The 27,080-nt window shown below is 49.2% G+C and overlaps 1 protein-coding gene across 1 annotated transcript; it reads left to right on the forward strand.

The window, feature by feature from the left end:
• Positions 1-642: 642 nt before the first annotated feature.
• On the forward strand, positions 643-27,080 carry LOC149366283 (uncharacterized). Its single transcript, XM_089570085.1, has 9 exons — positions 643-766; positions 8,443-8,645; positions 12,788-12,944; positions 15,078-15,300; positions 17,573-17,627; positions 19,228-19,343; positions 20,580-21,237; positions 23,273-23,507; positions 25,651-27,080. The coding sequence occupies exons 1-9, from the start codon at positions 643-645 to the stop codon at positions 26,340-26,342; spliced, it is 2,463 nt and encodes an 820-aa protein (XP_089426211.1). The 3' UTR covers positions 26,343-27,080.

Here is a 27,080-nt window from a genome sequence, read left to right on the forward strand (position 1 = left end):
ACAGCACTAATTAGCTGCATCTTTCCGTGTTTCACAAAGAAAGTAATATAGCTTTTTATTTTGCCTCGAAATTGCAGCCGTCCCAGCCATACGGTTCCGCTTACACATCGCATTGAAATTTCATTCCGTGTCTTTTTTTTTTAGAGACTTCGTCGATATCTTTAACCTATTGGCCAACCATCAAAGACACCATGGCGCTGAGAAACGCAATTTTCTTTAAATAAAGCGGAGTATGAATGCAAAAACAATCACCGATATCCAGAACTGTCGCAAAACCCATCTCCAAACACCCGCTAAAGTTGCACGGAACGAACGCAGACCATTGAAATCAGCGTTCGTTCCCATTCCATATATGGGCATGGCTCCCTCGCGCTGGTACAGGTGTCCACCAAGAGTTCAACGGTAGCGCTCGGAACGAGACTTGCACACGCCCGGGAGGAGGGAAAAGGAACGCGGGGTGTCGTCTGCAAAGCAGGGCTAGAAGGCAGATAGAAGAGGGAAAGGAGGGAAGACACCTATATATGGAATTGTTCACAGAGAGAGTCCTCAGAGCTTGACGGACTCGAGTAGCGGACGGTTGATCGCACAGATACGTCTGTCATTTGTAAACCTGTTATTTCCTTGTTTTCGAATTCGGAGACGATGGATGACGACGACTACTCTTGGGACGGCGAAGACTGGAATCCGACCAGAAAGCGCAAGCGGCCATCTTCAACTCGAAAGCCGAAGAGAAAGAGTGCAGAGCGACCCCGAGCCAAGCCGCGCGGTGAGTGATGCAGGACGGCCAGCCGCCATGTTGACCTACTTTCTCGTCCTCCCCGGGCTGTCAAGGTCACCGGGACCGGGTCGCGTTAAGCCTATCTGTACGGAGTCCGCAGTTCACTGTATCCGCGGCGTGTTATTGCCCGTTTCGCGCTTCGGCGCGGTTATTTAGGGTTATTTAGGTTATTTAGGCGCTCGCTCGCGCATTTGCGCGGTGCGCGGGTGCTTGTGATGGTATTTCACTAGCGCCCGCTCAGCTGAGCGAGTTCGCGAGTTCGCGAGGGCTGGCTTGGCGCGAGCCATACCCCCCCCACCCCCTCTTCCCCTCAGCGAGGGCGCGTGACGGCCGTTGTTGTTCGAACATGGCGTGAGGATGCGAGGCCGCCATGTTTGGCGCTCCGGGCAGGAATAATCTTTTTCTTGTTCAGCGATATTGGCCACGTTCTGTATTAGTTTGTATAATATAAGTACGTTTGGGCACATTGTGACATGACTTATTCGTTAATTTTAGTGAAGCACGCTATTCAGTTTGATTTATTTAGATATTTGATTTGTTTTTCTGGTTCATTGATTGTTTAGTTGGTTCATTGAGTGACTGACTGAATCATCACTGACTTATTAGGCTGATATATCGTGTCTAATAATTGATCGATTCATTGATTGATTTCATTGATTAGTTGAGTGATATTACTGGTATACTGATAGACTGATTCATTGGTACGCATGACGCTAGCTATCCCCCGCTCAGCGAGGCCGCCATGTTTGGCACACCTGGCAGGCATAATTTTTTTTTTGTTCAGCGTGATTGGCCACGTTCTGCTTTAGTACGTATAATATTATTACGTTTGGGCAGATTGTGATACGACTATTCGTTAAATTTATCGAAACACGCTGTTTAGTTTAATTAATTTAGTTATTTGATTTATTTTTATGCTTGATTGAGTGATTGACTGAATCGTCACTGATTTATTTGGAAGATTTATCGTTTCTAATAACTGATCCATTCATTTATTGACTTTAAAGACTCATTGATTGATAGTGCTCACATGCTGATCGACTGATTGATTGGTACGCTATATAGTATAAGGGCAAGGTTAAAAATGGGCTTTTCCTTGTGTTTTTTCTTCGTCCGTTTGTATTTTTACTTCACTTTTCAACCGTGCATTACTGCAAACTTGTCCGATTTTCGCCCCTTCTTAGCAGATGGCTGTTTAACATTCCAGTGAGTCACTCGTAAAACATTAAAAGACATAATATCGGTACAGGGAATGATGGGTTCTGTCGACCCCACCAGGTGGGCCTCAGTCAGTGCTAAAGGCCACATTTTGGGCTCGTGCTGTGACCCGGGCTTGTACTACCAGATTAGAGCAGGCCATCAAGGTCTCCCACTTTTGCGAACCTACAAGGTTCAGGAATTCGGACGGGGAGTCTGCTGGACACAAAGCGACGGGGGCTGTGAGGAATGCGGTAGTGCAGAGGAGGGCCTCTGATAAATATCGACCACCTGGGGTACATTAGCGCGTGCTGGTATCGCAGAGTACACGGGCACCATTTGATTCGCCTCCATCGAAAAGCGGCCGAGATCAAACTGCGGTCTTCGGGTCAAGTGGACGAGCGCCATAACCATTGAACCACTGTGGTGGGGCTCATTGATTGATCAATTTATTGAATGTTCCGATTGATTGATTTGATCACACTCTTTGATCGACTTATTAACTGATAAACCACCTGAGTGATTGGTCGATTGATTGATTGAGTTGATATGTTGATCAATTGACCGACTGATCAGTCAGTTGACCGATTAATAAGTAATTGATTGACTTGTCTATTGATTTTATGGATAATTTAATTCATTCATTGAATTATTGAGTGGACGACTGATTCGTCGATCTACTGATGGATTGAATTTGATATGTTGATCAACTGACCAACTCAGCAATCACTTAACCGATTAATCAGTTACTTCACTGATTGCTCGGTCACCCAATTGACTCGGTGACTGTCTGATTGGTCGATCAACTGATTGATTTAATTGATACATTGTTTGAAGTTAATTTATTAATTGATTTGATTTACAGATTGATTCATTCTTCCATTGAATAATTGAGTGGTTGGTTGGTCAGTCGATTTATTAATTTCATTTGATGTGCTGATCAACTGGAAGATTAATCAAACGTTTGACAGATTAATTGATCGATCAACTGATCGATTGAGTGACTGCCTGATTAGCCGATCGACTGAATGATTCAAAATGTTGGTCAATTGACGGGTTGATAATCATTTGACTCGTTCATTCATCGATCTGGCGACTGGTTGATTGACTGATTTGTTTAGGTTGATATGTTGATGAGTTAACCGATTGATTGATTCATCGACTGATTGATTGATTGATTTACTGATAGCCTGCGTAGGTCCTTATTTAATAAATAATTGGTTTTTGGTGAAAGGAAATGGCGCTGTGTCTGCCTTACATATCTCGGTTTGGCTCGGCATTTCGGGTTGTCTCTTCAAAATCGCAAATTTAGACCGGCTGCCTAAGTGAACTTATCAGACTAGGGCTGTGTGAGATTTTGATGAGACATCCCGGGATGCACCAAAGGCAGTTGCAAAGGGTACTTAACTCTATTTCTGACCGCGTAAAAATCCCGGAATCTTTCACATATCTTTTAATAGAGTTCGTTGTATACGCCCGAATAAAAATCGGAGAACTGCAAGGCCCAGGCGATGTCCGAACCGAAAAAAAGCTGAGTTCTTTGTTACTTTCTATATTAACTTTTTTTTTGCTATTTTAAATACTGCTTTTATTTTACTATTGTGTTAATTTAAATAAATGCTTTAGCGCAAATTCCACCGCTCAGTACTTCGATGACTTTAGCTTTATTATTCCCAGCAGCTGTCGCTTTGAGGGCTGGCGGTCTTTGTTAGGTGCCGAATTTGTGTTACTGCAGCGGTGATGATAGTATCGAGCGAGAGGTTTAGTTAAATTGCGGTAGACAGTTATTCTCGAGAATTAGCCTTCAGGTTATTTGGCTGGAAAGAGTGTGAATGCATTTTACCGAAGCTATATTATAACGAACACTATGCTGCGCTTCCACACATAGTGGTGTTCAAGCAACTTACCCATCAACCTGCGAGGCCACTAGTTCGACTCCCGGTGACTGTGGCCGCGTTCCAGCAGTTTATTCACTCTTCTTAGTCGAGAGAAAAAATTGGCAGTGGCTTAGCTCGGCTTTGCCGGATATACTTATCGCAAGCTAAGCCGAGCACCACGACCGGGCAAGCGGTGTGACGTCATACCGAACGGCGGCGTCGGCTCCGCGGCGAGGCGCATGGTGTGACGTCATGCCAGATGGCGCCGTGAGCGCGGCGTTCCCCAGCTGCGGCGGTTGCTAGGCAAGGACTCAGGGTCGATCTCTCTGCCTCCTCGGAGCACTGCTACAGCGAAATCGCAAGTTCGTGGCCGGTGTAGCTTTCGCTACAAAAAAAAAAAAAAGGCTGCCCATATTCTGAGGATCCAGCGTTGCGGACTACATTATCGGGAATTTCATTGTGCTCGTTAGTAATAATATTTACTCGAATTCGAAATTCCTGCGATTAATTTTAGGGTTCAACGTCGCGCGGCGCAAAGTTGCAGACCTGGAAACTAGAAGCGCTTGTCGAGATTTTATGGGCTTTCGAAACTTAGCTTCCCGAGACATGGTTCAGATACATAATGCCGCGCTTCGAGAATTTGGCTATCAGCTGGAAAATGCCCAGTAGAGGGAACTTATGGAAAGTCCGAAGCACAACACGAAAGTTACGGCGCCATCTTCACCCAGCTGTGAGCCAGGACGCATCCCGGTTGCGTTGCCAAGAACAATCATATTTGTAGAGAAGTGCTCAGCCCTCTCTTCCAGTGAATGAATCCGCATGCCCTTTTCGACCGCCGCCGTAAAGAGCCCTCCCACCTTTCTGAGAGCTCCTGAACGGGATAGAGACGGTACCCGAGTGAAAATGGTCTATAGAGAGTCTATAGACTACTTATAGACTCTATTGCCTTCCTATAGATATTTCTTTTTCAATATTAATTCTCCATAGAGCGTCTATAGACAAAAGCGTACTAAAAGGGTATGGTCATGAATCTCTATATTGTCTACAGTCTGTCTATAGCATTTGTATTCCCTGTTGAATGTTCTCTAAGATTTGTCTATAGAGAGTTATTAGACTTTTTAGAAAGAAGTGTATGGACGGTCTATCGACTGTCTAAAAAAAAAATTGTTAGGGTACGGCTCTTACCGTACTACTTAGAGAGCAGCGCATTTTCTAAAGGTTGGTGAGAAAGAGGTCCTTAGAGCACTCAACCTCCCTCCAAACCTGCCGCACCTGGAATTCTGTTGGACATATATATTGTGCAAATTTCTGCAATGCCGCTCCCCTGAAGTATACCAGGTATTTCGCCTAAGACGTTCAGCAATATTTAAATATAGTGCGACGGGGGCTTCTTTGAGTTGGAAAGGCGATTTTTTTCGGCAAAGCATGGTCATCGGTTCAGCTCGTCAGAATTCAGCAAAGCCGCGTTAACTAGTAGGCTGGTTAAGTAATTGTAATAATCAAATTATTAGCTAATACTGTTGGTAACCTTATTTATTGACGAGCGATTGTAGCGCACAATCAGTAATATCCATATTAGTTTCTAGAATTTCTAAAACGCAATTAGTCTCATCGCTATAGTGGAAGAAGTTTTGGCTACTTCGACGAGGTTCGCGCACTGAAGGGGTTGCTTAGTCTGCAGCCTTCTCAAAAGCTCGTGCATTTTGGCGCTACATAGACAAAATCTGTTGGGCCACAGCACCGAGGGTAACTCGTTTTCTAAATTCTAAAAACTGATGTGGCTATTACTCACGGTGGGCTACACGCCTCTAAGTAACTAAGGAGAGTAGTAACAAGAATAGCTGTAAAACGAAATATTCAGTAACAGTTAACCAGATCACTAGTTAGCAGGTCTTAGCTGTATTCTGACGCGGCACACCGCTGACAGTGCAATGGTGAAAAAAGCTCTCTTCCAACACAAGAAGCTTCTTAAAAGAATGTAGAACATCTTAGGTGATACACCTGGTATATGAGCACGGCCAGCTATTTGGGCCCTCTGTCTACATTCGCCGCCAGTATATTCCCCGCCAGAGAGGCCGCTCACATTCACATCGACGCTGAGAGCGCCTGTCCTTGAAGGCTGATTTCTCCTGACAGACACCCCGCTTGAGACGAAGCCCATCTCCGGCTATGGGAGACTTCCCGGCTGCCAAAAAGGGCTGCATGTGCGCAATGTATGCGCAAGGGTTCGATGCCTCCACGCTTTGGTCAGTGGTCCTCATCCTTTCTCATAACATCTGACCCATTGTTGCAAGCTACATCTCTTCGCATGTCTGGCAAAAAATAAGCAAGCTGTTGTTTATCTGGAAAATAACAGGTGATGTGCTATCACTAGGGCATCGGCCGAGAATCAGGAGTGGCATACTGCGACTGAGGAGGAAGTGAATGTCCATTGCCGGAGAGCAAGGTAAAAAAATAGGCGCCGCAAAGTGGAGGCATAAAAGCGTAAAATGATGCAGGAAAACATGCATTGGAGGGACAAAAAGAAATATAATTAACTTTGCGCTGCAGGCGAACGATACCTCTGTCGTTGATCTAGTAGCCAGTGGCCAAGAGATGACAGGAACAGTGCCGTGACACTCAGTTTCCGAAAAGAACTTACGACGAACAGAAGTCGTGGTGGAATGGAGGCGTTGGCTGCAAGGAAGAATCGTTATCGTATCAGGCATGCCCCAGCCGACAATCATACAAAATCACCTGCGGCCTTGGAGATAAAGATACAATATGCGGTGCGGACCGCCTATGGTAGCTGGCGACACATGGGAGGCTTTTGTGCCTTTGCGGATTAGCATTAGTTTGAGAGCTCGGTATCTGCACCGGGAGCCTCAATTTAATAAAAGCTGCATGCAAAAAACTCGGCCTTCTGGAATGGCTGCTCACGCTAAAGGACCCCCTCTGGTAGCAATTGATGAAGACCTCCAGTGTTGCCCGGCTTCTTGCCTATGGTGCTTTCTCGAGTGAAACTTCCCTAACTGATACTAAATAACCAATTCTTTCCTTGCAGCATTTCTTCAATCCGCTTCGTTTTGGCACAGTGTGTCGGCGTCACCCTGTTAGAACACCACGGCGCCCATGAATAGATTTATATACTCCGGAGCTCATCCTCGCTTTACGCCGAAGAGTGGATTTCGCAAGGCTCCCAAGATTTTATAAACACTCCAATAGGAGAGAAATGCTGCCTTCTGAAGCCTGAAATGAAAACTGCGGCAGGCATTACAGGCTTGGCTGGCGTGCTACTTGCACTCTGATGCCATGCGACGAAGACGGAGCACTAAAAAGAGCGAGGAGAGGACCCGGGTTCGCTTCCAGTGCGTCCGCTCGGTAGGAGAGCATTACGGTACGGCTGCCCATGGTGTGGTGTGAAGCGTCCTTGAAACGTCCTTGTGGGGCATGGTGTGCTGTCTTGTGTTCGGCAGAGACTTTCTTAAGAGGCCCTAAAACATTTTTCCAACGCCTCGCCACTTAGCATTTTGTTACTCCTGTAGGCTTCACCGTACGTCGCACCGTCGTTCGTGGGTCAAGACGGGCTTGGCAGTGCCACTGATAATGCGAGGTTATCATATATGAGCCACCTTGTAGGGAAGATAGCGACGACGCCTTCGAAGTGGATTATAGAAAAAGATGACTGTCGCCAACCAGAAGGACAGGTTGGAGAATCTGAAGCCAAGCTTCGACAGATACTGGTAAAGCGGTTCTTTGCCCTCCTGTGCAATTGCAGGTGTCGTCACCCTAACGTCATAACGCTTTGTTGCGCTTCATGATACTGAGAAGTATATTCAGGAATCTGCGCTGTCAACACGGCGTACGCGTCGCTCCACTGGACTGCTTAAAGCTGCTTATATATGAATATCTCGGATCACCAAGAAAAGGAGCAAGCGAGTAAAGTACACATGTCTTATTCGTTGAGTTCGTTGTCTCGGGGTGTTCCAAACGGCCAGCTTGGCTGGGATATAGAGCACGAACCGTTTTCAGCATGAAAATGAAGCTTCGGCAGAGGTTTCCTCTTGTACAGGGCGTGGCGTGACACGTTGCGTTAATGCCTGGTACTGCGTTGTATTTTGTGGCGTTGTCTGTGGCGTAGGGTTTCTTGCATGGTGTGTTGCTCTGACGTTGACTATCACGCGATATTCTTTTTTTCTTAATCCCCAAAATTGCGCTGTAATTGACAGCCGTTTGATATTGCAAAGAACAATCGCTGCTTTGATTTTATTGAGCCATTCGAAAGAGTTACGAGATTCCTTCCTTCCCATTCTCTTTTTTTATTCGTTAGAACAGAAAATTGAATATAACGAGACGGGCATTCTCGCCATATTCGTGCAAGTCATGCCTTTCGAAGTCGTAAATGGCGAAATAGATTTACAGATGGATCATCAAAACTTCACTGAAGATAGAAAGGAGTAAAAAGGCACTAAGCTGTCCTCTAGCGCATCCTAGAGGACAGGTTACTTCCTTTTCACTTCCATCCAGGCGTATTCATGTTTGCAGCGTAGTAGTGCGCTCAGGGTGAAGTGTCCCGCAAACCAACACCTGCTATCCCACCAATTAACGCAGAACGTCCAGAGAGGGCCTTCAAGCAAGGAGCCATTGTGGACGCTGATGAATCCGGCGAGGAACGACCAGGTCGTGGCCGGGGTCGCGCCCCCAGGAGGGCGAGGAGAGAGGATCCAGGCCCCTCGGCCGAGGCTCAGCCACCACCGCCAGGGGCCGCGACGCAGGTCGACAACGCCGCCAACGAGGAGGAGCTGCCGGCAGAGGTGATGAGGAGCCGGACACGGCATTCCTCGATCTCGCGTCCGGCTGCATTGGCATGTATAGCCTTTGTCAAATATGCGCAGCTCGGGGGCACCTAAGACGTGTAGTGGGCCCTATAATACCTTTCGGAGTTCAGGAACTATTGAGGACGTGAGTTCCTCGAACCTTGGAGATATTTAAGGCCCATTCACACTTGCGAGTCGCAAAGGGCAGGCGACCAGCAGTCGCTTGCGACCAAGGAGCAGCTCGACAACACCGTTGTTCACACTTGCAAGCGCGACCAGCGGGTCGCCTTCTCGTTAGCCTCTCGTTTGAAGCGAAAACTCTCGGGAATCACGTTGTTCGCGCGCTGTCGAGAGTTTCGTCTGTTTTGGCCGCGCCTCCTGTACTCGCGCTCCGTCGTCTGAACTGCTATTCGCAATGTACTACACCGACCCGAGCGAAGCTGAGGTTGTCGTGACGGTTTTGATGTGCACCGCGGTCGTACTAGCGTCATGATGACAGAGGCGCGCTTCTCTGCAGGGCCGGCCTACCAGCCTACAGTATTCCGGCCGCCAGCGCGTCAGAAAAATGCGCCAATATTGCTTGTTCGAAGTTCATACCAAGCCCTTGAGTACAGGAATGTAAACAATGAATCATTTTTGAAGATCGCTGGCCAGTACCGAGTTGCTGGTAGAAGTGATAACTGCGACACAAGCAAATTTCTTCCCACAGCCGCTTTGCTGCAGATGCTCCATGCGGCTCGACTGTTGTCTGCTAGCCCCGCTGCTGAAGGCGTCGCGGAAGCAGAGCATGTTTTGATATTATTATGATACGAGGTCCACAATAAAGCGGTGACGAAAGCAGTATCTTAATTACTAGAGCTGGTCAGGATCCGAGGCGCCCGCAGCTGCGGCATCGATATGAAACCGGCTAGGCTTAGCGGCGACAAGGGCAGACTGCTGGGAGCAGCGCAGGTCGTCGCCCGGCGCGCCCGCGAGCGGTGTCGTTGCCGGAAGCTTGGCTCGCTCGCTGATTGGTTCAGCGGTTTGCGACTCGCAGTCGCGAGACTGAACAATCGAGCAGAGAGCGACTAGCCCGCGACTGTAGCTTTTCGACCAGGGCGACCGTTTGCGACTGTCGCTTTTCGACCAAAACGATCGCGCGACCTCTGCGACTCGCAAGTGTGAACGGGCCTTTAGAACGCTGAAGGTACGGAACGAGCCACATTGCACGAGCGGAAGCAGGCCCAGCGAGCTGCATATTCTTGACGTTGTAGCTTTCGCTGGAGGCCATCGAGTACTGGACACAGTGACGGGGATAACTTGTCCGAAACTCACAAAATATTCGCTGTTCGTTCCGGTGTAGAAGTGTATGTATGTATGTATGTATGTATGTATGTATGTATGTATGTATCTATGCATGTATGTATGTATGTACGTATGTACGTACGTACGTACGTACGTATGTATGTATGTATGTATGTATGTATGTACGTACGTACGTACGTACGTACGTACGTACGTACGTATGTATGTATGTATGTATGTATGTATGTATGTATGTATGTATGTATGTATGTATGTATGTATGTATGTATGTATGTATGTATGTATGCATGCATGCATGCATGTATATGTATGTATGTATGTATGGTGTGTTTGGTTTTTGGTTTTATTGGGGTTTAACGTCCCAAAGCGACTAAGGCTATGAGAGACGCCGTAGTGGAGGGCTCCGGAAATTTCGACCACCTGGGGTTCTTTAACGTGCACTGACATCGCACAGTACACGGGCCTCTAGAATTTCTGCTCCAAAGAAATTCTAGCCGCCGCGGCCGGGATCTAACCCGCGTCTTTCGGGTCAGCAGCCGAGCACCATAACCGCTGAGCCACCGCGGCGGCATGGTGTGTATGTATGTATGTATGTACAAATGTATGTATGTATGTGTGTGTGTTTGCATGTATGTATGGTGTGTACGTATGTATGTGTGGAGGGGGAATCGCGCCCGCCCGCCCTGAATGACCACCCCCGTACCAAATCTGCATGACGTCAGCGCAGGTACATCACTGCACAGCTCTCCGGACCAAGAGATCAATTAGGCTCAAGCCCGTAGGAATAGCATTTTTATTGAGCTTCATGCAGATGAACGCGACGGTTATCATTGACGAAATATACAAAACAGACAGCCGCGTCATTTACCAAACAAAAAAATCCTCTCGTAGTGATCGGTCAAATAAATGAGCTGGCTGGCTCCTTGTTATTTTTATAATGCAGTGCCTACAGCAGCGGTCAACAAACAAAAGCCTTACTGAGCGTAGTGACACGGGCCCTAGAAACTCGCCTCTATCGAAATTCGACCGCCGCGGCCGGGATCGAACCCGTGCTTTCGGGTCAGCAGCCGACATAACCGCCGAGCCACCGTGGTGGGTGCATATGGCAGGTTCTCTCAGAACATGAATGGCAGTTTACCATTACCCCTCAAGAGAAAAGAATAAAGCAGTTGTATCTTAACGGTACTCACTTACGGGAAAGAAACCTGGAGGCTAACTTAAATGGTTTAGCTTAAGTTCCGGACAACGCAGCCAGCTATAAAAAGAGAAATGATGGGTGTAACATTAAGAGATCGGAAGCGGGTGGAGTGGGTGAGAGGACAAACACGGGTCAGTGACATCCAAGTCGTATTCGAAGGGGAAGAAATGGGCTTGGGCAGGGCATGTAATGCGAAGGAAAGAGGACTGCTGGTTACCAAGGGTAACGGACTGAATTGCGAGAGAAGGCATGCGTAGCAGTGGGCGGCAGAAAGTGAGGTGGGCATTAAGTTTAGCGGGGATACGGTAGTCGCAGCTGGCAAAGGACAGGCTTAATTGGAGAGACATGGAAGAGGCCTTTGCCTGCAGTGGGCGTAGTGATGATGATGATGATAGCATGGCAGTAGCATGTATAAGAAGTTTATAGACACTGTCTAGACCATCCTCGTAAGGGTACAACGCTTCTTAAGGACAACTTTCTATCCGGTCGACTCGTCAGCGTGTCTTCTCCCGGGGTGCAGTGTAGCGCCCTGCAGAAAATGTTACCCTGAAGCTCGCAGTGGCTGTTGACGCTCATTGTGCTTTCGATTTGCCGTTGTTTCTAAATGAGCGACCAAGGAAAGGCAAGTTTATTCGGTTGGCATTCCGTGAAAAAATGCTGAGGCTTTCGGTGTTTGCTGGTTCCTGAAGCGCACAAAGCCGGGGACTGGTAGAAGTGTGGACATTCACAGCGCTACCAGAACCGACGATATAAAACCAAGCAGCCCTACAGAAGGCGCTTCGTGGTATTTGCGGAACGCTCGGGAAACGATCCGCTGATGTTGTGGCCGCCTTCGGTTTACTCCCCGTTCATGGTCGCTGTTATACGTGTAGAATATCGACATCGGTCCTGCAACGCATGCGAATTTCGCTGATACCTCAGCACAGTCTGCATTCTCGCGGCAAAAAAGCGCTCATCGGCTAGTCCCCCCAAAAAATGGTCTATAGACTGTCTATTGACATGTTATAGACAGTATGGCCTTCCTATAGACATCTATATGTGTTTATTCATGGTCTATAGGCTCAGTATAAAACATTCTTCCAAAAGCGCGTGGCCATATATCTACAGATTATTTATAGACCGTCCGTAGGATTTGATTTGCCTCTAGACTACTCCATAGAATTTCTCTATAGAAAGGCCATAGTCTCTATAAGCACAATGTTATGGAAAGTCTATAGAGTGTCGAAATGATTGCAAGACCCTCCTTAAGGGAGCAACTCTCTTAACCGCAAACTGAAACTACGGCTCAATTATATGCAGACGAATCCTCGAGAAGGCGGGAAAAAACTCGCCCCTCATATCGCAGCAAAGGTCTGAAATCGCTCGCGTCTGCTCTTCTCATCTCCGTTGGGCTTATTATGGGAGGGTACGGCGCGCCGTTCCTAGAATCAACGCGTGTTGGTTCGAAACAAACGCCGTCCGCCACCAATGCAGCGCTGGTTGTGCTTGTGCCTCGTTCACGAAATGCTCCGCCAGCCTAAGCCTCTTGGCCGAGCCCTTCCCGTCTCGGCGTGTTGTGACGTTAGAATTTTTTTCCGTGGCTGCATGTAAGGAACCTAGGCTCTGTCTCTCATCCTCGCCTGTGTCCTACGTGCAGTTCAACGAAGACGTCATGGATGAGTTGGCGAACGATTATGTGGACAGCATCCTACCCGACCTGACCACGGTGATCTCGTCGAGGGACAGGGAGTCGTCCCTGCCCAGCAGCACCTCCTGGGCTCACGGCGACTCGGACTCCGCGAAGCGACGCCGCGGTAAGAGAAACATGTGCCACTTTAGAACACAGCTTTCGCGGTCATTAGAGCTGCTGTATTATAAGTACCTAGAGCTTCGCGTAGGCCTGCCAAGTTGCCGCAGAAAGCATCCAAGTCATGCGGAAAACCCGTACTTCACGTTTGCAGGAGACGCTATACCACGCAACTCGGACGAAGAAATCACCGAGCGATTACCATCTGCTGTCTCATTCCCGCATAGTTTACCGTGGATGCTGCTGATTATTATAAATATACCGAGTGAAAGCCTTCGGAAAACTTGCCTCGCTATGCTGCTTTGCCGCATGACTTGGACGCTTTTTGCGGTCCACAGGGCCTGTCTTGAAGCGGCATATATCTTGCCCTTAACACCACTATTACTCTAACAATGTTCTGTGAGACGAGAATGATGCCTCTCCTGCTCCACTGGACTTCGACGGTGACGTAAATGTCCCGCCAAGCGGCTCAAAAGCAGACCCTATGTCCTCAATCTTTTGACCGACCCTGTACTTGATTAGTAAGTGTAGTGGTCAACAGCAACTGGCGCCATCTGTAGGCCACATTCTGCGCGAGTACGGTGATAGTGATAGCACGTGCTGTTTCAAATGCGCTGCACATGCCTGTGCAATAGTTTCTCCGCTCCCGTCGACTGGTTATGACGGACACTGAAAATCTTCGCTCTGGGACAAACGTTCAGAATTACAAGCTGTATTTCAGAATGTTCAGCGCCATGCGGTTCGCCGTGGTAGCCACGCAAACTAAAATCGGGTGCTCAACGCGCGGGCAAGTTCACCACCGCTGCCAACGCTGCCAAAATTGGAGGGGGCACTTAAACTCCACCATAGGGGTGTGGCATGCTATCTTTAGTAGGTTAATGTGCGTGTATGCTGAATTGGTAAATCCTACTTGAGATTCGTAGATGGCGGCAAGTCCTCACATACCACGACCAGAGCAGTGCGACAGCGGTTAAATGATGCGCCACTGCACTGGCTGGTGGCGCTTTCCACCCTAGCCACCCGTCAGGAATTTGCAACCCATGTTGCTGTTGCGCAGCAACCTTTTCAGGCATCTGTTGGAGCCCAGCTGAAGCGGTTGCTAGGCGACAAACCCTCAAGGTCGTTTGGTAGCCGCACCGCCACGAGCATACGCGGCGAGCCGAGCTCGAGTAGTGTTGATTTCGCAACAAAAAAAGAGCGGTGATAGCACCGTGCTCTCGCGCAGTTGGCAGCGCAGCTGCTTTGTTCGCGCCGCACGGGTTCGAATCCCAGTCGCGGGAAAATTTATTTCCTCTGTTTATTTAGTCAAGGTCAAGGCTTCAGTGGAGAATCGGCTTTTGCAGCTTTGGTCGTGATGTAGAGCTTACGCCCTGAAAGGCAATTAATAAGAGTGCGATCTGGTTAGACCTCACGGGGAAGTGCATTAGCTATCTCATTCCACTTTGTTACTGTGGGTCGAAAGAAGGAAAACTTGTCTGCTTTAGCGAATGTAGAGCTAGAAAATTAGGGCCGGGATGCCGAGTTTGTCTAGCAAATAACGGCGTTCAGTATCATGAGCTCTTCAGACCGAGTTGTATGCCTATTATCTAATGAAAGAGAAAAAAAATTGCAACCTAAACTTTCTATTTCGAACTTCAGATCGCTTATTACAAGCTAACTGGTTGCAAGTTGTACGCGACTGTTGTACATTAATTTTTGCATGGTACTCTCGTTGCTTTAGAAAGTTGTAGCGTTCATGAAAATGCCTCATGCACTCTCAGCATGAATACACCTATAGGAGAGTAAACGTGGGTAAGCTGTCTACAAGCGGGCACCCTTTTATAAAAGGTAGTGCGGTGAAGGACAGCTTACCCCCTTTCAACTCCTTATTGTTCAGACCGTACCCGTTGCATGGCATTTCAATGACCGCAATGTGTCACGTCTCTCCTTGTGTAGCCAGGGCCGAATTTGTGATGGGCGCCCTCCGCCCCACTTAAGTCCGGCCACGGAATTGGGCAGACTGACAAACTAAGGAGGGCTGTCTTGGTTGACGGAAGGAGCTCAACGCGCAATTCTTGGCTGCTTTTCGCGTGTGAGGAAACACTTCCGCTAAGCCTCGAAGTGAACTCTAACCGTGGCATCACCTGGCGTGGTCGGGCAGCTTCTTCAGCGCCCGCCAAGCGTTCCAGAAGCTCCCGCAACATGGCGAGCCCCGAAGACAAGTGCACGGTGCCCAAACTCCCTCCGGGTCCCCTGGCCGAGCTGCTCCCTGCTGGCACCGAAGTTCGCAGGCCTCCGGGAAAACTGGTTCAGCTGGTGGCACAGGTCGTCCACGAAAGTCCGCAAAGGGCGCTCCGTGTACAACATGTGTACAAGGCGCTCCAGTGAGTACTTCGCTCTCTTTCTTTGGGAAGGGGATGGGGTTGTGCAGACCTCCGGCTTGAGTGCGAGAAGCGGCTACTGTAAGGACACTTGTGATTCGGTAAAAGCCGGTTCAATTGCCAGTTGTGTACCAGTCCATGACCGACAGAAGTTGGGCAGGTGGTTCTTGATAATCACAAAGTAAACAGGAGAGGGGAAAGACTCGGGGTGCTTTCCAACGTTTCGACAAGAGGTCTTGTCATCGTCCAGACGAAAGCAAGTCTTCTTGCCGAAACGTTGGCATGCACTCCGAGGTTTTCCCCTCTCTTGTTCACTTTCTGGTAGGTGTGTACCTGTGCTTAGGGCGCTGTCATAACCAACCGTCCTGTTCGCTTCTGTGAGCCTGTGGCCTGCACAGGACGCTTTTGACCGCTGCTTCCACTGGAACGGTACAGTCACATGTCTCATAGTGAAAGGAAACAGAAAGAGCATTCAGGACTCGTCGTCCACGAGGTTGGTTAGTAGCCCGCCTGTCAAGATCTTAAGGCACAGAGAAATGCTGCGCGTGCGGAAGTTGTTTAACTAGGAATCAATCTTGGCAGCGGCGAGTCGAATTTCGATGCAGGCGAAGTTCTAGAGGCCCGTCTGCTGTGTAATATCAGCGCACGTTAAAGAACTCTAGTTGGACAAAATTTCCGCTGCCCTTCACTACGGCGTCCCTCATAGCCTGAGTCGCTTTGGGACGTGAAACCTCAATAAACTATTAACCTGTTTAACTAAGAACAGTGAACTGCGTTAAGTCCAGAGTTCGACGAAACTTCGTGTGTGGAGGAAAGGGCTCGTTAAATGGCAGTATGAAAACTAAAACAAATACCAATCAGTTTCAGTTTTTATTTTGTCCTTTGGAGACTGCACGTCAACTAGTACACTTTTGCTTTTAAGTTGTTTAGGCTGTTCAGTCTGAGTCAACCTTGTGTAGGACACTACCGCCCTGCAAGCAGGCACCTTCCTACAGCAGCTAGGTTCTTGAGGAAACAAGCACCGAAGTAGTGCGCTGCAAGTAAGGCGGGCACAATAGCTTTACTTAAAGAACAGTGGCTGCATGCTTCGTAATAAGAGTATTTATTGTTTTCCGCACACTCCTCGGGGGCACTACATAGGCTGACGGCGAATGTGTCTGGGCTTAACCCCGTCATTGGTAACAAGGAGCAGTATGCTGTCTGCCCAGCTTTTTTTGTCTTAACTGCCCCTTTAACGTGTCTTGGTGTAACGACCGTCAAACGAAATCTCAAGAAGGCGTTCTGGTTCGGAATCCCAGTTGCTCGCTCGACCAGTCTCCTTTCCATGGACATAAGCGCACTGTGAGAAAGTATCTCAAGTAAACGAAGATAAGCTTTCTTCTGGTCTAAGACCCCATTTAGGGTTAGTGCGCCAGCCCGTTCTGTGCAGCAGAGTATTGCATGCTTCACAAAGTTAAACCTACTGCCATATAACACCCAAGTCTCTTCTTTAGAAGCGGCGTGAAGCACTTGAAAGGAAATTTCCGGAGCCCTTCGCTACGGCGTCCCTCATAGCCTGAGTCGCTTTGGGACGTTAAACCCCAATAAACCAAAGCATTTGAAGGAAAAGGCAGAACCCAGTTCGCTGCAATCAGCGCTTTAGGTCTTGCTCTTTGAAGTGTGCCGCGCAGTTTGCAGCGAGTGCTGATCACAGAAGCATCCCCTCGTTTGGAGACTGTACAGGGTTCGATTCCCGGTACGGGCGAGGGCTCAACGGTTTTCTAGGGGCTGCGGCTCTCTCACAGAGGGAGCACTGGGAAAACGCACTCGAAATGCACTCGAAATGCACTCAATGCAAACATGTCCACTTAGGTTCACATTGTTTGGCTCAATCCCTAAATGCGGATCGGTCTGCAGTGGCACCCCAGCTCGGACCCGTTTTTCCTGTTACGCCATCTCGGCTAAAACCGGACTTGCCATGAAATAAATCTTCGCAACCTAAAAGGGAATATAACAAGTCTTGGCCTATGAGGTTAAACGTCAAAAAACTTCCAAAAGAGGAATCCATGGCTGTGTATGAATGAAAGCGAAAAAGACTATCACGCAACTAACGCGATGGGAGGCGGCGGAGGCAGCGTTTTTCTCTTTTATTAAAAAAAGAACAGCACGTGGATCTTCTATGTACAGAAGGTCGCCTCAGCGCGTGTATTGGCGTGAGAGACAGCAGTCCTAGTCTAGTGTCCCCGTGTGTCGCATTGCCGTCATGTTCCCGCTTTTCTGCTCCCCCTCACTGCAGGAACAGGTATCCCTACTTCAAGTTCATGAACGCCAGGCAGGTGGAATCCTGGAAGGTGAGCGAAGCTCCAAGACGGAGTGGCAGATCTGTACTGATATCCGTTAGACGTCCTGAGGATACTTGACATGTCCTGCGGATCTTCACTTGGGTTTTAGCGGCCATTCCGTGTGCCAGAACGTTTCAGTTGAGACGGGGGAGAGCTGTCACTCTCCTTAGAAGATGAGAATTGGATCAATAAGCAAAAACAGCAGCGTGTATGTGTGTGTGTGGGGGGGGGGGGGGGGGGGGGGGGCGGCGGTGGGGTGCAGTGAATAAAGAGAGATGAGCATAAACTAGGAAATCAAAATACGAATATAAAACTTGACTAAACTATTTTCGGATGATCGATATACCATAAAATCTTAAGTATGACGCGAAGAACAGGGCGGTTTAGGTGGGTAAGCGGAAAGCTTAACGCGTTGTTTGTGCACAGGCAAAGCGATAAGAAATGCGAATAAAATGCAGACTCGGTGACCAAAACATGCCTGTACCCCGAGCCTTCAACCTGAAAAGAGTTCTGGACGGATTTTTGGCTCTGTGTAACAGTCGAATACACTCCTCTTCTTGGACATACTGAACTTTTTTGCGCAGCAAAAGGCGCACTTTTCATTTAGAAAAATGGATGTAAAAAGGAACTTTCTTCCCGCTATAAATACTGCTAAAATTGTTATCGTCGGTTATGAACTGAACTTCAGTATTGCCTGCTAGATGTGCATTACTCTGCAGCATAGACTTGACAGATCTGGTAAATAAAAGCGCCGACGTTGTCACAGTTTCCGTTTGAAAATGGCCGCTGAGAGCGACATTTGTATTTAATTTTTGTCTTTCCAAGCTAACAGAGGAACCGTTTCTAGCGAAAGTTGCCTTTTTTTCACTAGAAGGCGGTAACCTTACATGCTGGCCCATTTCGATTCGAAAATTCTAGAGGCCCGTAAACAGTGCTCTGTGAGTGCACGTTAAAGAACCCCAGGTGGCCGAAATTTCTGGCGCCCTTCACTACGGCGTCCCTCATAGCCCGAATTGCTTTGGGACTTTAAAGCCCTTTAAACCAAACCAAACCATCGATTGCGCGCTGACTGAACGGCTGTGTTTTATAATGCTTTTGCTATCTTCATCACGATTAGCGGGAACACGAGAGTACATGGCTTCGCGTGCCTCTAGACCATTCTAACTGGACCGCCAAGAACCAGCGTATATTCGCAGCGCTCGCATGACATCCACTGTTCACATATGCACTGGTTCCTCGCGGCGCTGCTATAATACACTGGTAGTAAGCGAGGCTGCGCGCTACCCTGTTCCCGTTAACCACGATGAAGGTAATAGAGACGTCCCCACTCACCTGTCAAGGAGCGTTCGAACGGCGCACCGGTGCGCACTGGCGGTACTTGAGAGCACCGTAGGGCTGGAAACGTCACCATATCGGGCATGAGCGATCGCATCAATCACGGCTTACTTGTCGTGTTTGTGAAAACCCGCATCCAGCCCTGCAGGTGGCGACGAATGTCGCAAACACACCGCACCGCTCCAGTGCTCCATAGACTAGTGTATGGACACGTCTGTACCTATGACAGCGGCGGCCGCCTGTTTGAAATCCGCTCCTGTGTCCACTGTCGCAGAGCTCTATACGCCACGCACTTTTCCAAAAATGGTTCGTCAAGGTGTACCCAACAGCGGCTGACCAGGCCGGCCCCCGCACCAAGAGCAACTTCTGGCGAGTCAACTACACCGAAAGGCAAGTGCGCCTGCGCAGTGGTGAGCTGCTGGTTGGCGGAATGCGATAGCATTAGAAGCCTCATCGTGCAGACAAGGTTACGGCGTAAGCTAAATTTCGCCCCGCTGATTGGCCTGAAGGAGGAGGCGTCACCAGGCAGGGCGATTCCCGTTAGCTGTAATAAAGTGACGTCACCGGATGGGAGGACTGCCGTCCACTGGAAAGAAGAGACGTCACCAGATCAGAAGTGACGTCACTTCCGGTGAACACATTAACAGCCGCTAAGGCTATCGCACTGTCGACACACAAGCGAATTAGGTGCCCCTGTGAATATTTTCTTTTTGTGCCGGTTAGAGGAGGCAGTTTCGGCAAGTAAAACCCCTATCCTTTCATCCTTTATAACTCTCTCGTTTGCTTGTCTTCTGGCCTACTCGGCACCCGATGTGTGACAGCTAAAAGGCCTCCCGTTATTATCGTTATACACCACGAAAAAAGGGAGAGGAAATTTTTATTTTCTCTCTCTCTTTTTTTGAGTCGGCAATTCGTAGAGGAGAATTCACCGTAGTCATCTCAGCAACCTCGGATCTTTCTGACCGTAACAAGTTGCGAAACTCGACAGCCGTATTCGCGAGAGGAAGATTGTCTCTAGTTCATTGGTCAACGTCGGAGGAATATTAAAGAGACCAAAAAAAATACACCCAACACACGGCAGCAGGCCAGCACCCCCACTCACCTCTTTAACATCCTAACCGTGTGTCCGCGTCCTTTTGAGCTAGTTCATATGACTACCGGCAGGGTGCAGACAAAGAACCGCTAGCCATTGTGGCGCATCTCTCTCCTCCTCATTGGGTATTGCGTACATTGCATTCGGGCTACCGTTTGTGGCGTAATGCGCTGGCACTCGTTGTAAGGGGGAGGAGTGTGACAACGAAAAAAAGGCATGCTCGACTTTCGGTGTGCCGTTCGCCAGTTTTATACAAACGCCACTTTTTTTTGCATTTACTAGTAACCTCGAGGTACTACTGGGATTGCACAGGGGAGCGGCATATTTAACAGCAACAAGAAACTGGGCAGTAAAGCAAAGTAAAAGTTACTGTACCATTTTGCGATGTTGACTAACGTATTCCTAAAATGTTGGCGGTTTCAACAAGGGCGACGAGTCTAGCAAGGGGGTTCAAACGCCGGGATGCGCGATGGAGAAAACTGTCTGAACAGCCCTCACAAGCTGCCACTTCTTCTACCCTCTCCGTTGCACAGGCCGCATGAATGGGACATGCCCGAGGAACCGCAGTGCAGAACGGTCCAGGAGGGTGTCTTCGACCAGTCGCTGGCTGTTCTGCTGGAGCCGTTCTACTCCCCGCTCTTTGCGCCATCGCCACACCCCCAGGAGCCGCCGTTCGGCTTCGGGGAGCCCCAGCAACCGATGCCGTCAGTGTGGTCGCAGCAGCTGGACATGAAGCTTGGCCTGCTGACGCCCGAGCGATCTCCTCCTGCTCAGCAGCAGATGCACCTTGCAACACCGTGCAAGGTGTTGCTGTCACCAGAAACGGATGGACCGCAGCAGGCGCAGCCGGAGCCGAAGCAGCTGAAGCAGCCGAAGCAGCAGCTGGAACCGCAGCAGCCGAAGCAACCGAAGCAGTGGAAGCAGCCGAAGCACCCGAAGCAGCCGAAGCAGGAACACCAGCAGCACCAGCAACAGCAGCAACAGCAGCAGCAACATCAGCAGCAACAACCGCAGCAGCAGCAACAGCAGCAGCCTGTCGCGTGGCCGAACCCGACTCCTCCACCACCGTCGACTCCGCAGTCATACAGCGACGAATCCTGCTTTGGTTCCCCCCGCTGGTACCTGCCCACCTGGTGCAACGGCATTGACGAGATTTCGATTGGCTCCCAGTCGGGCCATTTTAGTGCTCAAGTAAGTACTCGGCACATCTAGTCACGTGGGCAGATGACAACGCGAAGTGTGCAAGAACGGGATGAGGCACAATGGGAAGACAGTTTCAATCGTACACCGATGGAAGAGGCGGTTAAACGCGACAGTGTTCAGGGAGCCGATCAGCGGAGAAGCCGGCGTTGTTGTATTTCCTGGCGTTGTAACTGAAAAATCGTGGTTGGGCGAGAGGGTACTGACGTGTCTTTGCGCGGGCCATCTGAACACCCCTCAACGTTCACAAAGAACAACGGTGATGACGCCACTACACAATTCCTCATTATTCTGCATGGTCGTGGCGTGATCCCTCCACCATTAGATAGTGGATCTCAAGGAACAAAAGCAATTGCACTGAAAAGTAAAATGGTCGGGCCGAAACAGCTACTCCCTTAGGTCGAGAGCAGGGGACGCTACGGCTCGATCACACAGAACTTTTCGCCGGACTTCGTTCAAGGGAGGCCTTGTGTGTCCTGTGGTAAATGAATAATTTTAAATATTAAGAAAACAAAAATGAAAGTAAGAAACACTGAACAGAATCCACGTTTGCGACGAGATAAGGAAAAAAATCCACCGGGCCTTTTCACAGACCCTTTAACGCTGTCGCGTGGCACCCCTATGGCGAAGCTTAAAGGGACTCTAAAAGACCTTCCGAGGAGAGCACATCAACTCGCTCAATCACAGCTCCGTGTTGCGATCAAAACCTGAGCCAAATAATACACCTCTAAACGCAGAAGCGGACCAACAGCCATTCCCGGCGGCTTTTTTCAAGTTGCCGCCCTCCTCGGTCGCTCCCACCTGTGCACAGAAGCTGAGATGTAGCTATTGGTTGGACTCTTGCAGACTTACGGCAGATACCATGGCTGCGGTCCATAAGACACGTAGGTCCGGCGGGTCAGGATGGTCCACTCCCAGAGATGGGGCCAGCGGAGAAGCGCCTACCTTCTAGCGTGCAAAAAGTGGCGAGAGGAGAAGGAAAGGCGCGAAGACGGTGAAAGTCAAATTTCGAGTACAGATAACTCAGGCTCTGCAAAGCGCATTAAGAAAATTCTTGCTGGAGAATATTCGTGAAGCGGCGTGCTTTGACATACCAGGTATACCTCAACTTTATTAGACCCCCTTACACACCCCCTTTAAGTGTGTCCAAATTTTTTCCAGCAATGGGCTTTGACTGACTAACGATGATGATTGCACGCTGGATATTATGCAAATATCTCCTGTGCCCTATGGCAGAGACTCAAAGCACGCGACCCGATACTGGACTTGGGGGGACGCTTGTGGCTTCATCGATCTGTCACCGCTTCCTGAGTACAGTGTCGAGCATGACGGCCGGCCATTCTCGACGATAACGAGTCCGCTACTGCATTCGAACCTGCTACTGTCTCCGTCCTCTGTTCAGAACGCATAGAGCCGCGATATTTTGGATTGGTTTTGCCATCCTTGACTGTCGTCTCTTTGGCTATGGTTAGTTACTGCAGGGTCCACAGACGCTATACAAGTTGTGCAGGCTAACATTAGCCAAGGGTTAAAAACTGAAATATTTGAGGCAGGTCAGGAAACCACTTACATATACCTACCAACGGGCTGGCGCATCATAGACAATTTAAGTAATAAGCAATTAAGATAACTTTCCTAAATGCGTAAATATTGACTTTAGACAGCAAATGTGAATAGCAACGTTGGAGAGCACCTTCAGAAACCCCCATTCCACATATTTGCGATAAAGAAAGCCTCACGTGTATCTTTTTCTGAGCTCCAAAGAAAGCCCGCTAAACACAAAAAAAAATCAGGTGACTAGCGCATTCGCGCGCCACGATTGTGCTGGTCTCAACCGTGGCCTGAGTAAACGAAATCAGCAGCTGGCAAGGCGCGACGACCCCATTGCTTCGGCAGGCTGATCTGTCGACGGTGGTTGCGACGCCCGCGCGAGCAAGTCTGCAAGCGTGACGGTGAAACTACCGTCGACATTTGCGCGCTGGCTGTGGGAACCTATACCGTAACTCTACTTGTTCATGGTGTGCAGGGTTCGGAGACAAGGCCCAGCAGCAGGCAGTCAGTGTCCAGCCAGTGGTTGTCTTCGTATGCTCCGTTGCCAGCGTTCCTCGGCAGTCCGGAAAGGCAGCTGGATCACGTGGAGCCGCAGCTGCAACAGCCTATGAGGGACCAGGAGCTGAAAACGCAACGCTTCGTCGCGCCACCTTCACCCTCGATGTACCTGCGTCCGAAGCAACAGTGTCAGCAGCCGCCTGCGTACCAGTGTGAGTGCCGCGATGGGAGTTTCCCGCCTGCACTTGAACTGCGAGCGCGAATGCGTCTCTGTGGGAGTAAGCTGCCATCTAGCACACTCCCTTGGTAGAGGAGAGCTTACTGTTGTTGTTTTTTAATGATTTCATGTTCAGAGTTTTAGCCGAAGAAGCGTTGGCTGAGTGGCTTTAGCGTTCGCCTGTTGATCCCCAGGTCGCGGGAAAGAATCCCTGTCTGGACGCGATGCAACTACGAACAGAAACATCGTATGCGTTGTGCAGTTTATATGCACCTTAAAGGATCCGTGGATTTCTCAAATAATCCGCAGCCATCCACTACGGCGTCCCTCACAGGCCCCATGTGTCGATGCAGCACGTTAAGCCGTACGTACAGTCGGGGATAGAAGTCTCTGTACCACGTGCTCCTCAAACGAAGCCGATAGCTCTGCTATCAATTGGCGGCTGGAGACAACACTTGAGATGAAAGAACAAAATTTCTACTTTCACCTGCACAAGTGTGGTCTCCAATCGCCGGCTAATGGCGCAGCTATTGGCTTCGTTTGAGGAGCACGTGGTGCAGAGACTTCTTTACCCGACAGTATAGTCTTTGCGAAGTGTAACCAGGTTGCACGGTTGCTTCGCATTCGTGCAGTAGAGCCCTCACGGCGTCCCTTAAAATCAAAAAGTTCTTTGAAGGTGAGCAGAAATGTTCTCCTTTCCATACAGAGATTCATAGCTTGAGGTCTGGCATGATATCTTTTATATACGACTGAGAAGCAAACCGTGCAGTCTGGTTACTTTTGGCAAAGACTACCTACCGCTACCAAATCAGTGCCAAAATTATGCCGGCCGGGTACGTTTGCTCGCTTGTGACCTCGTGAGGCGAACTTGTGAGGCTATCATATAGCAGTGTGGAGGGTGAATGTACGAGAACAGCTAAAGGACACACATATGACAAGATAGATAACGCAAATAGAAGTAATTGCAAGAAGCATTTCACCTGGTCACTCAGGGGTCACTTAAAGGTACGCACTAAAAATAGTGTGTTTGAAATATGAAGAAAATCTTTTCACATCAAGTACTTAAAAACACACTGTTTAGTTAGCTTGTTAACTAAAACTGACTAATAACTTTTCAACTACACAAAGACACACATGGTGGTGGTTAATGGCAATGGCGAGTTCATGGATATGGGCAGGACGATGCCATATCAGTTAAAGAAACAAAGAAAAAACTCGTTTCCAAAGTTTTTCTACAAAGTCTTCTTCAAACACAGAAAAATTTCGTGGCTCTCTGTGCACAAAAACCTTAACGCTGCGGCCCGGGTTGGCAAAGTTAAGATTCAACGTACCAACGGCCATAACCTTAATGTATGAACATATTTATATCTTTAATTTTTAGCGGTTAAGTGAAATTTATACTTATGAATTAGTTCATGCTTTAAGGTTATGGCCGTTGGTATTGCTTGGTTGTATCGAGAAGTTTTCTTGTAAAGCGAAAGTTTCACTGGCATAAGTCAAGCCAAGATCATCGGCGCCGCAATTTGACCTTGAAGTGGTGGGGGCGGTGGAGGTGTGGCAGCCACCTGACATATCACGTCACTCCCCGAAGCTGTAACAGCCCGCCACCGCGGTGCCGACCGCCGCCTTGGTCACTCATCTCCAGTAGGTGGCTGGATGCCGCATTCCCGCTTTCCAAGGCGACCAGGAGTGAAGCCACCGGAACTTCGGCGGCTTCTCCCGGAAGTAGGGTGTCTGCTGTGTTTTCATGCAAAAAATCGCGTCTTTCGCCCTTTCGATCTCAGTTTTTTTGCGTTGTTCTCGTGTAATTCCTGCAGTTGTATGAAAGCAACAAGCAAGCTGAACGCGAGAAATTTGAGCACTGTGTGCAGAACCCTGTAATTTTTGAGGAACCGAAGAAAACAGGCATGCAGGTGTCACCCTGCCGCGGCAAAGGTGCATTAAACACCATGTTCTTGTCTAGTCGTCAGTCGACGAACCTTTTTTTCTTGTCGGCAACCGCTGTTTGAAACACACCAGGTCATGAGGTTCCATTGCTGTCGTTGCGTTCTAGTGCAAATTCTTACGAGCTATTTCTCTTAATTGTTTATTCTACGCCGCTTAATCTTTCACCTCTCCCTTGGTGTGACACATCGCAGGTTCCAGCGGCTCCCAGGGCTTCTACAACGGTCAGAGCCCCCGTAACCTCGACGAGCTCAGCAGGGGCTCGCACTCTCAGCTTTGGAACGAGCACCTGTACGCCAAGAAGTCCGACCCAGGTGCTTCCTACGGAGCGTGCGGACCGCTGGCCCCGCTACCGTTCCTGTGCTCGCCGCTACTTACGCGCGACTCGCCGGTGCCACCGACCAGCGGGGGCTACGCACAAACTCCGCCACACCAGCAGCCGGTGCTGGCTCCTGGACAGGAACTGCATTCGCGGCCGGAATTTCCCTTTTCACCTCGGCAACTGCATCAAGAGCAGGAGGCAATGATGCCTCCGCAGCAGTTCCTTTCACGACCGGGACCACCACGTTCGCGAGAGGGAACCCTGCCGCCTCCGTCCCCGAAGTTCCTGTGGCCACCGCAGGAACCCCCGATGCCACGGGGACTCACTTCGCCCACTCCACAAGGAGAGACGGGCCGATGGTGTGCGGGGCCAATATTATGGCCGCGATCTGGGCCGCACAAATTGCCGCATGCGCCTTACGCACGCGAGCCAGTGTTTTCGGCGATCGCGGCGCCGAGGAGGATCTTCATCGCCGACGACGGGACGTGGCACATCCTGGGGTATCCGGCGTTTCTCCAGAGCCACGATTACTCATCCCGGGTCGCGTGGTATTGGGAAGACTGAATTCCCGCGGACGGCGCTTGTTATTGGAGAGATTTAGCATAGCGGAGACTTATTAGCGTAGACGTATACCGGTTTGCCGGACCCCTCATCCTCAGTGCCATGGGTGGGGCCAGGCGCATGCCAAGGTCGCGTCCGGTAAACCGGTATACATCTGCCCTTGTACATCACCGCTGTGCTAAATATCCCCATTAGCTCACTCCGCCGCGCAAAAAAAAAAAAAAAAGAGTGCTAGCGCTTTTTTTTTTCCGGTGCACGGGTGGTGACTCCGGTTGCCGAGATTAGTGTCGTGTCCTCATGATTCTATGTAGAGCAGTGGTTAAAAAGTGTGAATTTTCAGACTACGCGCTTTTAAACGTCTCACAGCCGGTGTTCGAGTATTGCGGTGAGTGTGTGACTTTATCAGCGAAATGAAAGCGAAGTATTATAGTTCAGACTCTGACCCTATGGCGATGTCATGTGTCGCTCCGGAAACTCGTTAATCGTTTAGGTTGTTTTATAGTGTGTCGGCGAGAAGCCAAATTTCGAAGGTGGCGCTCCATCACGGCCAGGTGGTAGCTTTTGCATGCATTAATTGTTTTTAGTATTTCCGATTATATTACTACTTGTTTAATCATTCCTTGTCATGGATCAAGTGAATTAATTTCTCTATCTTTCCCTTAATTTCATGTGCCTTAATTCGCTGTCCAGAGTGCTGCTCGTCCATATATAGTACGTTTCTGAAGTAAGAGCTGGCAGTGA

Source organism: Amblyomma mixtum, chromosome 1 (assembly GCF_055824585.1).
Source record: "Amblyomma mixtum isolate Tamu chromosome 1, ASM5582458v1, whole genome shotgun sequence".
In the NCBI taxonomy this organism is placed as follows: Eukaryota; Metazoa; Arthropoda; class Arachnida; order Ixodida; family Ixodidae; genus Amblyomma; species Amblyomma mixtum.

Bases quoted from the DNA above. Each gene is read 5' to 3' on its own strand.
- LOC149366283 (XM_089570085.1), top strand. From the start codon at position 643: ATGGATGACGACGACTACTCTTGGGACGGCGAAGACTGGAATCCGACC. The intron at 8,646-12,787 runs GTGATGAGGAGC...TCCTACGTGCAG, and splicing joins AGGAGGAGCTGCCGGCAGAG to TTCAACGAAGACGTCATGGA. The intron at 23,508-25,650 runs GTGAGTGCCGCG...GACACATCGCAG, and splicing joins GCAGCCGCCTGCGTACCAGT to GTTCCAGCGGCTCCCAGGGC.